General features: G+C 48.3%; 1 protein-coding gene across 1 annotated transcript; it reads left to right on the forward strand.

Moving 5' to 3' along the window:
- The first annotated feature begins 9,132 nt into the window (after nucleotides 1-9,132).
- Nucleotides 9,133-10,653, forward strand: LOC121879812. The gene has a single exon (XM_042386605.1). The coding sequence runs from the start codon at nucleotides 9,133-9,135 to the stop codon at nucleotides 10,651-10,653; it is 1,521 nt and encodes a 506-aa protein (XP_042242539.1).
- Nucleotides 10,654-16,593: the final 5,940 nt, after the last annotated feature.

A 16,593-nucleotide genomic window follows, 5' to 3' on the forward strand; every position in this document is an offset into this window, starting at 1 on the left:
TATAGTCGTTTATATTTTGTTTTACTTATTGTCTTACTTATAGTCGTTTATATTTTGTTTTACTTATTGTCTTACTTATAGTCGTTTATATTTTGTTTTACTTATTGTCTTACTTCTAGTCGTTTATATTCTGTTTTACTTATTGTCTTACTTCTAGTCTGTTTATATTTTGTTTTACTTTTTGTCTTACTTATAGTCGTTTATATTTTGTTTACTTATTGTCTTACTTATAGTCGTTTATATTTTGTTTTACTTATTGTCTTACTTCTAGTCGTTTATATTTTTGTTTTACTTATTGTCTTACTTATAGTCGTTTATATTTTGTTTTACTTATTGTCTTACTTATAGTCGTTTATATTTTTTTTTACTTATTGTCTTACTTATAGTCGTTTTATATTTTGTTTTACTTATTGTCTTACTTATAGTCGTTTATATTTTGTTTTACTTATTGTCTTACTTATAGTCGTTTATATTTTTGTTTTACTTATTGTCTTACTTTATAGTCGTTTATATTTTGTTTTACTTATTATCTTACTTCTAGTCGTTTATATTTTTGTTTTTACTTATTATTATTTTTTTGGGGTTTATTGTTTTTGTTTAGTATAGTGACGTCATTCTCAGTATGTATGTATCAAGCCAGCATTACTCAGCCTCTCTCAGCATCGTTCAGCACCTCCCAGCTTCACTCAGGATCGCCTAGTGCTACTCAGCATCATTCAGCACCACCTAACATCACCCAGCACCACCCCAGCACCACCTAGCATCACCCAGCACCACCCCAGCACCACCCAGCACCACCCCAGCACCACCCCAGCACCACTTAGCATCTGGTGTGTGGTAGTACTGTTGCTCTCTGGCTGCCACACCTGCTTCCGTCGCCTCCCTACCCTCCATGTGATCCCAGAGCTCCTCATGTGATCCCAGAGCCCCATGTGATCCCAGAGCCCCCATGTGATCCCAGAGCCCCCATGTGATACCAGAGCCCTCATGTGATCCCAGAGCCCTCATGTGATCCCAGAGCCCCATGTGATACCAGAGGCCCTCATGTGATCCCAGAGCCCCCATGTGATCCCAGAGCCCCTCATGTGATCCCAGAACCCCATGTGATCCCAGAGCCTCATGTATCCCAGAACCCCTCATTGATCCCAGAGCCCCAATGTGATCCTAGAGCCCCTCATGTGATCGCAGAGCCCCTCATGGATCCCAGAGCCCCCAATGTGATCCCAGAGCCCCACAGATCCTAGAGCTTCATGTGATCCCAGAGCCCCTCATGTGATCCCAGAGCCCCCATGTGATCCCAGAGCCCCTCATGTGATCCTAGAGCCCCCCATGTGATCGCAGAGCCCCTCATGTGATCCCAGAGCCCCAATGTGATCCCAGAGCCTCATGTGATCCCAGAGCCTCATGTGATGCTGATCTCAAACAGTCGGCCTGTACGACATAGAGCGCATCATCATCATAATCATCATCATCATCATCATCAACAGCCACCGCCACAACCACCATTACCATCATCATCCCATCATCATCATCATCATCATCATCATCATCATCATCATCATCATCATCATCATCACGACAGGCAGCATACCGACCGAGGTTGTGGCTGGCGACGCCTGTGTGGCAGCATTCTTTTGTTTTACTTCATGGAGGATTGTGGGCAAGGAATGGAGAGACGGTAGACCAACAATGGACTGACGGGAGGAGAGGAGAATGTGTGTGTGTGTGTGTGTGTGTGTGTGTGTGTGTGTGTGTGTGTGTGTGTGTGTGTGTGTGTGTGTGTGTGTGTTCTGGATAGTACAGTAATTTGAGTTGTTAAGTGGTGAGGGCTGATGAAAGATGATGATTAATTAAGAGCCATCATACCTGTCTCTGTATGTGTGTGTGTGTGTGTGTGTGTGTGTGTGTGTTCTCTGAGACTCCCTGAGAATTTATTTTAGCTTAAGAAGATTAAAGGTTAAACTCACAGAAGAAATTGTAAATCACCTGAAGAATAAACACCCCAGTTTATTTCAAGACAATTTTTAAGAGCCTTAGCGTTAACTAACCTGATGTATCCTAGTTTTTAATGTTTTTTTTATTTACATTTCTTAGTTCAATCCAAAGACGTGTATAATATAAATTTATTCTCTCTTTCGTTAAGCCCCAAAATGTTTCTAGATTAGTCTCTTTCATTAAACCCAATGACATGTAGATATTTATTCTTTATAAAACCCAAAGACTTATAGATTTATTCCCTTTAGTGGGCAAGTTTCTTTACGCCATTTGCCTCTGGCTACCCAGCAGTAATTGGGAACCTGGATGTTAATCGAGTTGCAGATCGTATTCCGGGGTAATGGTTAGCCAGTGCAGTTGGCGAGTTGTCCGGTCTTCTCGGACTATTCCTTGACACTGGGTCATGCAGCTCGTTAACTCAGGGTGTGGTTGTTGTGTTGGCGACAGCTTCTACACCTTAAACAAATTCAGGCCTAGGTGGCCCTAGGGCCGGCCATCCTCGTTACACGAGGGGCAACCATTAATATTATTATTAATATGATAACCGATGGGTCAAGAGCACATATGGGTCACAACACAGGTAAGCAATTAGTAATAAAGATTCCCGACAGCACAGGTGTAGCCGGAGATTGGAGATGAGACGGAGTAAAAAATGACCAGATTTATATTGCTGAGTAAAGGTGGTTTTGAGATGACCAATGTTATCTCCAGATCTTACCTGCTTCATCATGTCTTTCTTTCATTATTTCTTCGTCTTTCTTCTTTCATTTTCTTATTTTATTTCTTTCTTTTATTTCTCTTATTTTTATTTCGTCTTCTTCATTTTGTCTCTTTCTGCCTTCTTTCTTTATTTTCCTTCATCTTTCTCTCACTCTCTCTCTACATTTCCGTCTCTATTAGTGGATGTAAACAAAGGATTTATTTTTTATATCGTCAATAATTTTTATTTTATTTTTTTTAACAGGATTAAAATAGTGAGTTTGATTGTCCAAATTAAAAAGAAAAATGAAAAACAGATTTTATTTGTCAAAGGTCGATTTTGTTTTTATAGTTGAAAGTGATGTATTGATGTGTTATAGTGTGTTGTGGTGTGTTATAGTGTGTTATAGTGTGTTGTGGTGTGTTATAGTGTGTAGTGTGTTGTGGTGTGTTGTGGTGTTATGGTGTTATGTGTGTTATAGTGTGTGTGTGTGTTATAGTGTGTTATAGTGTGTTGTGGTGTGTAATGGTGTGTATGTGTGTCATGGTGTGTTATAGTGTGTTGTGTGTGTTATGGTGTGTATGTGTGTTGTGGTGTGTTGTGTGTTATGGTGTGTATGTGTGTTATAGTGTGTTGTGGTGTGTTATAGGTGTTATGTGTGTTGTGGTGTTTGGTGTGTTATAGTGTGTTGTGGTGTGTTATGGTGTGTATGTGTGTTATGGTGTGTTGTGGTGTGTTATAGTGTGTAGTGTGTGTTATAGTGGTTGTGGTGTGTTATAGTGTGTTATAGTGTGTTGTGTGTTATGGTGTGTATGTGTGTTATAGTGTGTTGTGGTGTGTTATAGTGTGTATGTGTGTTGTGTGTAATGGTGTGTTATAGTGTGTTGTGGTGTGTTATGGTGTGTGTTGGTGGTGTGTTATAGTGTGTTATAGTGTGTTGTGGTGTGTAATGGTGTGTTATGTGTTGTGGTGTGTTATGGGGTGTGTATGTGTGTTATGGTGTGTTGTGGTGTGTTATGGTGTGTATGTAGTTGTGTGTGTTGTGGTGTGTTATAGTGTGTTATGTGTGTTGTGTGGTGTGTAATGGTGTGTTATATGTTGTGGTGTGTTATGGTGTATGTGTGTTATAGTGTGTGTTGTGGTGTGTTATAGTGTGTTATAGTGTGTTGTGGTGTGTTATAGTGTGTTATAGTGTTGTGGTGTGTGTTATGGTGTGTTATAGTGTGTTGTGGTGTGTTATGGTGTGTATGTGTGTTGTGTGTGTTATAGTGTGTTGTGGTGTGTTATGGTGTGTATGTGTGTTATAGTGGTGTTATGGTGTGTATGTGTCATGGTGTGTTGTGTATGTCTGTGTCTCCCATCACTATGACCCCCAACTAATCCCAGTCACCCTCTGATCCCCTTCATCTTACACTTTACTGAATAACCCCCTCTACCCCCCACCCCCACCCCCCTACCCCCCCACCCCCTACCCCCACCCCACCCCACCCCCACCCCACTCCCCACCCCCACCCACCCCCACCCCTACCCCACCCCACCCCCCACCCCTACCCTCCCACCCCCTACCCTCTACCCCCACCCTCTCCACCCCCACCCCCACCCCTACCCCCACCCTCTACCCCTCTAACCTCACCCAGCCTCCCAGACCTCCATCTTCACCCAGTCCTCCTCCTCCAGCCTCCTCAGACCTCCCTCAGACCTCCTTCAGCTCTCCAGCCCTCCTCCCCTCCCTCCAGACCTCCCCCTCCAGCCCTCCCTCTGATATCCTCCAGCCCCTCCATCCCTCCCTCCAGATTGTTCAGACCTCCTCCAGCCCTCCTCCAGAGACCGTCCCTCAGACCCTCCTCCAGACCTCCTCCAGATATCCTTCAGACTCCTCTGACCTCCTCCAGCCCTCCTCCAGAGATATCCTCTAGACATCCTTCAGACATCCTCCAGAACTCCTCCAGACCTCCACCTCCTCCAGCCTCTTCCAGCCCTCCTCCAGACCTCCTCCAGCCTCCTCCAGATATCCTTCAGACATCCTCCAGACCTCCTCTAGACAGCCTTCAGACATCCTCCAGAACTCCTCCCAGACCTCCAGCCTCTTCCAGCCCTCCTCCAGACCTCCTCCAGACCTCCTCCAGACCTCCTCCAGACCCCGCCTCCACAGACCTGGACATTAACATACCAGGAAGCCTCGAGGTGAGCAGGCCTGACGCTAGACCAGTCAATTGAAATTATTCGCTGAGTATGTAGGTTCCTGAGCCGCCGCCGCTGCCTCCACGGTGGTGGTGGGTGATTGGTGTGTTGTGGTGATAGTGGTGGTGGTGTGGTGATAGTGGTGGTGGTGTGGGTGTGATAATGGTGGTGGTGTGGTGATAGTGGTGGTGGTGTGGGTGATAGTGGTGATGGTGTGGTGTGGTGATAGTGGTGATGGTGTGGTAGTGGTGGTGGGGTGGTGGTGTGGTGTGGTGATAAAGGTGGTGGTGTGTGGGATAGTGGTGGTGGTGTGTGGTGTGGTGATGGTGGTGGTGGTGTGGTGATAGTGGTGATGGTTTGGTGGTGATGGTGGTGGTGTGGGTGATAGTGGTGGTGGTGTGGTGATAGTGGTGTGGTGTGGTGTAGTGGTGATGGTGTGGTGTGATAGTGTGGTGGGTGATAGTGGTGATGGTGTGGTGTGGTGATAGTGGTGTGTGGTGTGGTGGTGTGGTGGTGATGGTGGTGATGTGGTGGTGATAGTGGTGATGGTGTGTGGTGATAGGTGGTGTGGTGAGTGGTGTGGTAATAGTGGTGGTGGTGTGGTGATATGGTGGTGGTGTGGTGATGGTGGTGGTGGTGTGGTGATGGGGTGATAGTGGTGGTGGTGATGTGGTGGTGGTGTGGTGGTGGTGATGGTGGTGGTTTGGTAGTGGTGGGGTGGTGGTGTGGTGATGGTGGTGGTGGTGTGGTGTTAGGTGATAGTGGTGGTGGTGTGGGTGGTAGTGGTGTGGTTGTGGTGGTGTGGTAACAGTGGTGGGGTATGGTGTGGTGGGGTGTGGTGGTGGGGTGTGTGTGGTGTTAGGTTATAGTGTGGTGGTGTGTGGTGATGGTGGTGTGTAATAGTGGTGGTGGTGTGGTATGGTGATAGTGGTGATGGTGTGGTGTGGTAGTGGTGGGTGGGTGGTGGGTATAGGTGGTGGTGGTGTGGTGTTAGTGATAGTGGTGGTGTGGTGATAGTGGTGTGGGTAAAGTGGTGGTGGTGTGGGTAGTATAGTGGTGATGGTGGTGGTAGATGTGGGTGTGGTGTGTGATAGTGGTGGTGGGTGGTAGTGTGTTTGTGGTGTGGTGTGGTGTAGAGGTAGTGGTGGTGTGGTGGTGTGGGGTAGTGGTGGTGTGGTGTGGGGTGGTGTAGTGGTGAGGGTGGTGTGGGTGTTGCAGGTAGTGTGGTGGTGATGAGATACAGAGACAAAAAAGACAAAAAGAAAAACTGACAAAAAGAAATAAATGAAACACGGACGGAGAAGAAAAAAGAGAGAGAGAGAGAGAGAGAAAAGAAAGAAAGATAGAATGAATCACCAAACTAAAGCTTATAAATACAACAACAACAACAACACAACAACAACAACACAACAATTTAACATCACAACACAACACAACATACTAACATCACAACACAACAACAACACACAACACTTAACATCTTAACACAACAACAACACAACAACAACACAACAAATAACAACAACAATTTAACATAACAATAACAACATCACAAAAACACAACAAGAACAGCATCACAACAATAACAACATCACAACACTAACATCACAACAATAACATCACAAAAACACAACAAGAACAGCATCACAACATCACAACATTAACATCACAAAATCACACCAATAACAACATCACAACATTAACATCACAACATCACAAAACACCTCCAACAACATCACCACACCAAATGATCGAAGGTGACAAATTACACCACGATATTAACCCCCCCTTATACAATAAGTGTATTTAATAATGCCAATATGTTTAAGGACACTCTATCATACTCCATCACATTATAGGCCTCTTAAATAACAACCTGATATACCCTGGAGGTCTAATATACCATACTTCTGCCCCTGGTATATCCTATATGATGAGTTATGAAGAGGATAGAAGTGATTCTTGTTTATATAATGATGTATGGAGTGTTTTGTCTGTCTGTCTGTCTGTCTCTTTCTGCTTTCTGTCTGTCTGGAGGGATGAAAACGAGGATAACAGGGAAGAGAGAGAGACAGAGGAAAGAGACAGATAGACGGACAAACAGACAGACAGAACGGACCCCAAATGCCCACCACTACCTCCAGGTATTATTAAGCTTCGGTAAATCTGTCAAACTCAGACTCACCAAAATGGTATTACGAGGACTCCTTCTTCTCGCTCTTACTCTCTCTTGGTCTGGACTCTTACCCGGCCTGGACGATCCTCTGTGTGTGTGTGTGGGGGTTGAAGCAGGAGGGAAGGGGAGGGAAGAGTTGGAAGGAGGAAGGTAAGGAGGAAGGGAGAAGGGGGGAGAGGAGGAAGAAGGAAGAGAGAGGGAAGGTAGGAATGAGGAGGTAGAGAGGAGGAGGGAAAGGTGGAGGTGAAGGAGGAGAGAGGACACACACACACACACACACACACACACACACACACACACACACACACACACACACACACACACACACACACACATACATACACATACACATACCATTACCACGAAAGGGAACTCTTAGGCTGTACCTGGACTTATATATATACATAACACATCAAGCATCTCTCTGTCCTTAAGTACCAAAGATTATTATTATATATATTTTTGTGGTGGTGGTGGGGAAGAGAGGTGGGGGGTGGGGGGTGGGTAGGGGGTGGAGGAGGGGTGGGGTGGGGTAGGGGTGTGGAGGAGGGGTTGTCCATATATGAATTCTATTTGTACACCTGGCTGTCCTGAGTGGGTGGGTGATGGAGGACACATGAATTAAGATTTGGTAGTGCCCCATCCTTCTGCACCTGTCATTCTACCTGTCAACCTCTAACCTAACCTAACCTAACCTAACCTAACCTAACCTAACCTAACCTAACCCAACCTAACCTAACTTAACTTAACCCAACCCAACCTACCTTAACCTAACCTAACCTAACCTAACCTAACTGTTTATCACCAATGTATTTCACCACTACATGTCACTGGAGTAGTTAATGTTGTAACGGTTGTATTGTAACTATGAATGATGGTTACACTATTAGATTATACAGGGGACGAGTAGGTATGTGTGTATGTATGTATGTATGTATGTATGTATGTATGTATGTATGTACGTTTTTGTCATGCATGGTGGTGTGTCATGTATGGAGGTGTGTGTGTGTCATAGTAAGCTCGACCTGGATTGTAATTTCATACAATCAGTCAATTTACATATCATGCAATATTCATGGTCATGGGGATAATAGCGCATGACCGTGTGTGTGTGTGTGTGTGTGTGTGTGTGTGTGTGTGTGTGTAAAGTATATATATATATTTATGTTTGTTTGTGACTTTGATATGTTTGTGTCGGTTAATTTGAGAGAGAGAGATCCTCAGGTGTAAACACAGACTCATTACCTGTAATTAGTGTCGTTTAATAAGCTCAATCACAGTTGCTACAGAATAATTAATTAATAGCGGTGGTATTGCATCTCTCTCTCTCTCTCTCTCTCTCTCTCTGTCTGTCTGTCTGTCTGTCTGTCTGTCTGTCTGTCTGTCTGTCTGTCTGTCTGTCTGTTTGTTTGTCTGTCTGTCTGTCTTTCTAGCTGTCTGTCTGTCTATTCTAAAATACTTACACACACTTACAGTCACATGTATGTATAAAACCGTATGTACTTTATATATACACACATATCAACACACACACACACACACACACACACACACACCAGGTATACCAAATGATTTAATACACCAATCAGAACGCCTTGTTGCCCTTCAGGTGAGAGAATCCACCAATCAGCGTGCTCCAGGACTTCATCAATTCGTCGAATCTGCCAATCAGAGTATCCTTACCAATCTCATCACCACCATGTCGCGTGACTAGCCAATCAGGGCTCCTCACCTAATTAATGTAAATAAATCCAACCAATCATGACTTCTTAATACCTACCCAATCCCACATAACCAAATTCTATCCAATCGTTACATCTCACCATCCAATCAAAGACCAATCCAATCTCTGCATCTTGACCCCTAATCACACGTGACCTCATTCGACTCAGTGGTTGGGTAGATGAATGGATGGCACACCCCCTTCCTGGTCACGCTCGAAGTAGCCTCTCGAGTCACAGTGGTCACCCTCGAGTGGAGAATTTATGACGTAATATAGACCCAGTCACACGGAACAGAGGTACAGGGAACAGCCACACGGAACAGAGGTACAGGGAACAGTCACACGGAACAGAGGTACATGGAGCAAGCACATGGAACAGAGGTACATGGAGCAGTCACACGGAACAGAGTCACATGGAGCAGTCACACGGAACAGAGGTACATGGAACGTCACACGGAACAGAGTCACTGGAGCAGTCACACGGAACAGAGGTACATGGAGCAGTCACACGGAACAGAGTATATAGACCCAGTCACACGGAACAGAGGTGGGAACAGCCACACGGAACAGAGGTACATGGAGCAAGCACATGGAACAGAGGTACATGGAACAGTCACACGGAACAGAGGTACATGGAGCAGTCACACGGAACAGAGGTATATAGACCCAGTCACACGGAACAGAGGTACAGGGAACAGCACACGGAACAGAGGTACAGGAACAGCCACACGGGAACAGAGCATGGAAGTCACACGGAACAGAGTCACATGGAGCAGTCACACGGAACAGAGGTACATGGAGCAGTCACACGGAACAGAGGTATATAGACCCAGTCACACGGAACAGAGGTACAGGAACAGCCACACGGAACAGAGGTACATGGAGCAAGCACATGGAACAGAGGTACATGGAACAGTCACACGGAACAGCGGTACATGGAGCAGGCACATGGAACAGAGGTCATGGAACAGTCACACGGAACAGAGTACATGGAGCAGGCACATGGAACAGAGGTACATGGAGCAGTCACACGGAACAGAGGTACATGGAACAGTCACACGGAACAGAGGTACATGGAGCAGGCACATGGACAAGGGTACATGGAGCAGGCACATGGAACAGAGGTACATGGAGCAGGCACATGGAACAGAGGTACACGGAACAGTCACACGGAACAGAGGTACATGGAGCAGGCACATGGAACAGAGGTACATGGAGCAGGCACATGGAACAGAGGTACATGGAGCAGGCACATGGAACAGAGGTACATGGAACAGTCACACGGAAAGAGGTACATGGAGCAGGTACATGGAACAGAGGTACATGGAGCAGTCACACGGAACAGAGGTACATGGAACAGTCACACGGAACAGAGTACATGGAGCAGGCATGGAACAGAGGTACATGGAGCAGGCACATGGAACAGAGGTACATGGAGCAGGCACATGGAACAGAGGTACACGGAACAGTCACATGAACAGAGCTACACGAACAGTCACACGGAACAGAGCTACAGGAACAGACACGGAACAGAGCTACACGGAACAGTCACACGGAACAGAGCTACAAGGAACAGTCACCGGAACAGAGCTACACGGAACAGTCACACGGAACAGAGCTACACGGAACATTCACACGGAACACAGCTACACGGGACAGCGCTACACGGAACAGTCACACGGAACAGAGCTACACGGAACAGCTACAGGGACAGAGCCACGGAACAGAGCTACACGGAACAGAGCTACACGGAACAGAGCTACACGGAACAGTCACACGGAACAGAGCTACACGGAACAGTCACACGACAGAGCTACACGGAACAGTCACACGGAACAGAGCTACACGGAACAGGAATCAACCTCTACTGGTGATTAACTAGGATAATCTCTTAGTTTATGACCCGTGGCTTAATTATCTTACTTACCTCGTGGGGGAGAGGAGAGAGGGGAGGAGAGAGAGGCAGGAGAGAGGAGAGGAGAGAGGAGAGGGGAGGAGAGAGAACAGGAGAGAGGAAAGGGAGAGGAGAGAGACGGGGAGAGAGGAGAGGGGAGAAAGGGAGGGAAAGGAGAGAGAGAGGTAGGGGAAGGGAGAGGAGAGAGAGGCAGGAGAGGAGAGGGGAGAGAGGGGAGGAGAGGCAGAGGAGAGGGAGAGAGAGGGGAGAGGGGAGAGAGGCAGGGAGAGGAGAGAGAGGCAGGAGAGAGGAGAGGAGAGAGGGAGGAGAGAGAGGCAGAGGAGAGGAGAGAGAGAGGGGAGGAGAGGGAGAGGCAGGGAGAGGGAGAGGCAGGGGAGAGGAGAGAGGGGAGGAGAGAGAGGCAGGGGAGAGGAGGAGAGAGGGGAGGAGGGAGAGGGAGGGGAGAGGGAGAGGAGAGAAAGGGAGAGGAAAGGAGAGAGAGAGGGGAGGAGAGAGAGGCAGGGAGAGGAGAGGAGAGAGAGAGGGGAGGAGAGAGAGGCAGGGGAGAGGGAGAGGAGAGAGAGAGGGGAGGAGAGAGAGGCAGGGGAGAGGAGAGGAGAGGAGGAGAGACGCAGGGGAGAAAGGGAGGGAAAGGAGAGAGAGAGGTAGGGAAGGGGGAAAGGAGAGGAGAGAGAGAGGGGGAGGGGGAGAGAAAGGGAGAGGAAAGGAGAGAGAGGGGTAGGGAAGGGGGAGGAGAGAGAGAGGCAGGAGAGAGGGGAGAGGAGAGGGAGAGAGACGCAGGGGAGAGGAGAGGGAGAAAGGGAGGGAAAGGGAGAGAGAGAGGTAGGGAAGGGAGAGGAGAGAGGCAGGAGAGAGGAGAGGAGAGGTAGAGAAGGAGGAGAGAGGAGAGAGAGGAAGGAGGGGAAAGGAGAGAAAGGGAGAGAGGAAAGGGAGAGAGAGGTAGGGAAGGGAGAGGAGAGGGGAGGAGAGTCTTAAGGAGATGAAAGAGGAAAGGCGAGGGAAGAGAATTGGTTTTGGGGAGATATTTAGGGAGGAAAGAGGGATAGGGAAGGAATAAGGGGGTTAGGGAGAGAAAGGAAGGGACAAATGATAAGATTGGTAAGAGAGAGAGAGAAGAAAAATAATAAAAAGCACACACACACACACACACACACACACACACACACACACACACACACACACACACACACGTCACCTACTCTTGTACAACAAAGTCAAAGGTGTCGCACTACCCCCGTATAAGCTGGCTGTCTCTATGGTGGTATATAAGCCCCGATGACTGCCGTGGCTGTTAACTAGGTGTCAGGGGAGGGAGGGCTGGGGAGGAGGGGGGTCGAGGAGGGGTCAGGCGGAGTGAGGGCTGGGGTGTCGGGGGAGTAAGGGGGAGGAGGGTCAAGGGGAATGAGGGGATCAGGAGGAGTGAGGGGTCAGGGGATTGAGGGCTCAGGGGTGTCGGGGAGTGAGGGGGTCAGGAGGAGGGGTTAGGGGGAGTGAGGGGTCAGGGGGAGGAGAGGGTCAGGGGAGTGAGGGGTCAAGGGGAATGAGGGGGGTCAGGCAAGTGAGTGGGTCAGGGGATTGAGGGGAGTCAGGCGGAGGAGGGTTAGGGGTTGAGGGGTCAGGGGGTGTCGGGGAGTGAGGGAGGTCAGAGTGAGGGGTCAGGCGGAGTGGAGGGTCAGGGGAGGAGGGGTCAGGGGAGTGAGTGGGGTTAGGGAAGTGAGGGGGGGGTCAGGGGAGGAGGGGGGTCAGGGGGTCGGGAGGGGTCAAGGGAATGAGGGGGTCAGGCGAAGTGAGGGGTGGGGAGGGGGGGGATTGGAGGGGGGGTGAGGCGGAGGAGGGGGGTCAGGGGGTGTCGGGGTGGGAGGTGAGGGGTCAGGGGAGTGAGGGGCCAGGAGGAGGGGTCAGTGTGGGAGTGACGGGGTGTCGGAGGGGGGTGAGTCCACCACCCATACCAACCCCACACAACACAATTATTAGCTTAGCTAGGCGGTCAGCCCGCCCTCTCTTACCTCTCCTCCTAAATTTCTTCAGTTCCGAACTATAACTCTTCCCCACCTCTAATCTTCCTTCACCCTCCTTTTCTACAAAAGAAAAAAAATATACCAACCCCCACACCACCCTCCCACACACCGACACACCCACGCCACCACCCACCCCACACCCACCTCCCACACCACGCCACCACCCACCCCCCCACACCCACCTCCCACACACCCACGCCACCACCCACCCCCCACACCCACCTCCCACACACCCACGTCACCACCCACCCCCACACCCACCACCCACACACCCACGCCACCACCCACACACCCACGCCACCACCCACACCCACCACCCACACACCCACGCCACCACCCACCCCCACACCCACCTCCCACACACCCACGCCACCCACCCCCCACACCCACCTCCCACACACCCACGCCACCACCCACCCCCCACACCCACCTCCCACACACACCCACCACCCACCCACCACCCACACACCCACGCCACCTCCCACACACCCAGCCACCACCCACCCCACACCCACCCACACACACACCCACGCCACCACCCACCATCCCACACCCACCTCCCACACCACCCACGCCACCACCCACCCCCCCACACCCACCACCCACACACCCACGCCACCACCCACCCCCACACCCAAGAGCTCTCATCACCTACACCCTGACAGCCAAACAGTACTTACTGTCATCATCATTTTTATTTATTTATTTTATTTTTATTATTATTTTTTTACGGGATTATCTCTCCCAGGCACAGGTCACTGACTCACACCGGGGGGGGGGATGTAATAATTTTTCATAGTAAATACATTTTGATAAAAAGTAAAATAAATTAATAATGATAACAATAATAATAATAATAATAATAATAATAATAATAATAATAATAATAATAATAATAATAATAAAGAACTATAAAGAAATACAAAAATGAAAAAAATAAAAATCAAAAGTGAGGAACAATATATGTATGTTGTGTTGTCAATAGTAAGAGAAACAATTGAGACCCTGCAATTGTGTATAAATGAGGGAGAAAGTCAGATCAGCAACCTGGGACTTGATCACAATTTTTGTGGTGTCATATGGCAGCAGGGTCTACCGTTAGACAATACATTATGCTTCCAATGTCTTCCCAGGCGGTAGTACCTCCCTGTTTGGTAGCTGCCTACTACCCGAGCTCTGTGTATAATATTTCTGTATACAGTTAAAAGGACCAAAATTTTCGCTAACTCAATCAACGCCAGTCAGCTCTCTCTCTCGGTATTTTTTGTAATTTTTTGAACTGAAATTTATTTTATTATATCTTAGGTCAATCTAACTTTTATATTAGCTTATTTGTTTTATTTCAACTTTATTAGCGTAAACTTTTTTAATGAAACTTATGTATTTAACTTTTTTAACCAAACGGTATTTAATTTTTTAACATTTGTTTTACTTGAAATTTTAAATTATTTTTTCCACCTAGCCTAACCTAACCTAACCTAACCTAACCTAACCTAACCTAACCTAACCTACCTCAACAGACATCCGGCTTGGGGCTGAGAGGCAGCCCGAGTTCTTTATGGCGACGAGAGAAGTTTTTTTTTACCCTTAAGTTAACGTAGTATCATGCCTCAACCTCCCCCCTGCCTCGCCCCTTCCCCTCACCTCTTTCCCCTCACCCCTTCCCATCACCCACCTCCCTCACACCCCTCCCTCACCCCCCTTACACCCCACCCCTAACCTCCCCTCCGCCGTGGCATCTTAAGGTGATCAAAGTAGGTCAAGTTTTCTGGTAACTTATTGTAAGAACACGCTCCCTGGCTCATTCTCTCCCTCTCCCTGGCTCATTCTCTTCCTCTCCCTGGCTCATTCTCTCCTCCCCTGGCTCATTCTCTCCCTCTCCCTGGCTCCATTCTCTCCTCTCCTGGCTCATCTTCCTCTCCCTGGCCCATCTCTTCCTCCTGGCTCATTCTCTCCTCCCTGGCTCATTCTCTCCTCCCCTGGCTCATTCTCTCTCCCTCTCCCTGGCTCATTCTCCTCCTGCCCTGCCCTCTCCTCTCCCTGGCTCATTCTCTCCTCTCCTGGCTCATTCTCTCCCTCTCCCTCATAACACACCACCTCTCACTCCTAACACTCTTCCTCTCACTAACACTCTTCCTCTCACTCCTCCCTCTCACTAACCCTCTCACTCCTCCCTCTCACTAACACTCCCCCTCCGTGTCCCACCGTCATATACGGTCCGTGAGCAGGATTATCGGAATGGCATTTCTTGAATTCTAAACGGCGTCGCTCGGGTGATGTCGTTAACCCCCCCTCATAACGTCGGGTATCTGCATAGAAATCTACAGGAGAAACGACCAAACGTACCGTGTGAGGGGGGAAGACAGTGCTATACTTGCCTGTGTCGTCTCTGCAGTGTCGGGTATCAATATAAACTACAGGAGAAACGACCAAATGTACCGTGACGGGGGTAAGATAGTGTTATACCTCTCCTTGGAAGGGGGAAGACAATAGTATACTCACTATAAAGATCTCGCCTCTATATCGTCGATTTTCATTCAGGAATCCCAGGAAGAATCGACCCTTACGTGGTTGGTTAAGATAGTGTCATGTGTAAGGAGGAAGACAGTGTCATAATTTGCCACGGAGGAAGGGAGATGGCCATGTCATTTCTTGTGTCCATTACGTCGACTTCCAATAAGAAATAGAAGGGAGAGACGACCGAATGTACTGGAGGCAAGATAGTGACATAACCACCCTACAGAGGGAAGAAATGAGTGTCATACTCACCTTGACCAGTTTCGCTTCCTTTCGGTCAAGTTTCAGTGGATAACTCAGCAGGAAATACAACCATACGCACAAAATATGGTGGAGACAAAACAGTGCTATGATTCACCCCTCTTGCCCTTACCACGGTCGAGTTACGGTCCACAGCCCATAGGAAAAACGACCATAAAGACCAAAAATGACCTATAATATTGGGAAGGTGTCCTTTTAGGGGGTCGTGCCACTGCTGCTGCTCCGCCCCTCCCTCACACCATCGAATTACACCAAGACGCTCGGAGAAAACGACCTGACGTAGTGCCAGACTGTGCCACTACAGAGGGGAGGGGGCTGAAGAGAGGGAAGAGGGAGGATTGAAGAGGGGAAGGTGGGGTGGGTGGGGGGTGGAGAGGAAAGGAGGGATGGAAGGGAGGGAGCAAAGGGAGAAGGGTGTGGAGGGAAGGAGAAAGGGTGAGGGCAATGTCTTAACTCCTGCCGTCACCTCGACCTGCCTACTGACATGTTATCCACAACGTCGAGTTTCATCAGAAAAACCAATAGGGTGATCGACCTGATGTACTGTACATTGGCCTGACGTTAGGGGGCAAGACAGTGTTATAGTGGCTGCCGTCCACGCGTCCTGTCGCTGAGGAAACAAAACACACAGCCCTGACCACACCTGTACCACACCTGACCACACCTGTACCACACCTGGCCACACCTGTACTACACCTGTACCACCTGACCACACCTGTACCACACCTGACCACACCTGGCCACACCTGTACTACACCTGTACCACACCGCCACACCTGTACCACTACAGTCATACCATGTTGAGGTGATCAAGGCCCAGGATTAATAAACTCCCATCTCATATCTAATCTAACTTAGCGGTTATGGCAATAACCTAATCTAACCTAACCTAACCTAACCTAACCTGACCTAACCTAACCTAACCTAACCTAACCTAATCCTAACCTAACCTAACCTGACGTGTCCAGTGTGCGTGTTAACCTTCGGAACCTTGTCTGTAGTAGAAAAAAAATATATGAAGGAGAATTACAAACCCATACAGCCCAAAGTCACTGAGTCACGTCTGTTTTTCTCTCTCGATAACACAAACACCTGACAACAACAGCT

This window comes from Homarus americanus, unplaced genomic scaffold, assembly GCF_018991925.1.
Source record: "Homarus americanus isolate GMGI-L3 unplaced genomic scaffold, GMGI_Hamer_2.0 scaffold15068, whole genome shotgun sequence".
NCBI classification, from domain to species: domain Eukaryota; kingdom Metazoa; phylum Arthropoda; class Malacostraca; order Decapoda; family Nephropidae; genus Homarus; species Homarus americanus.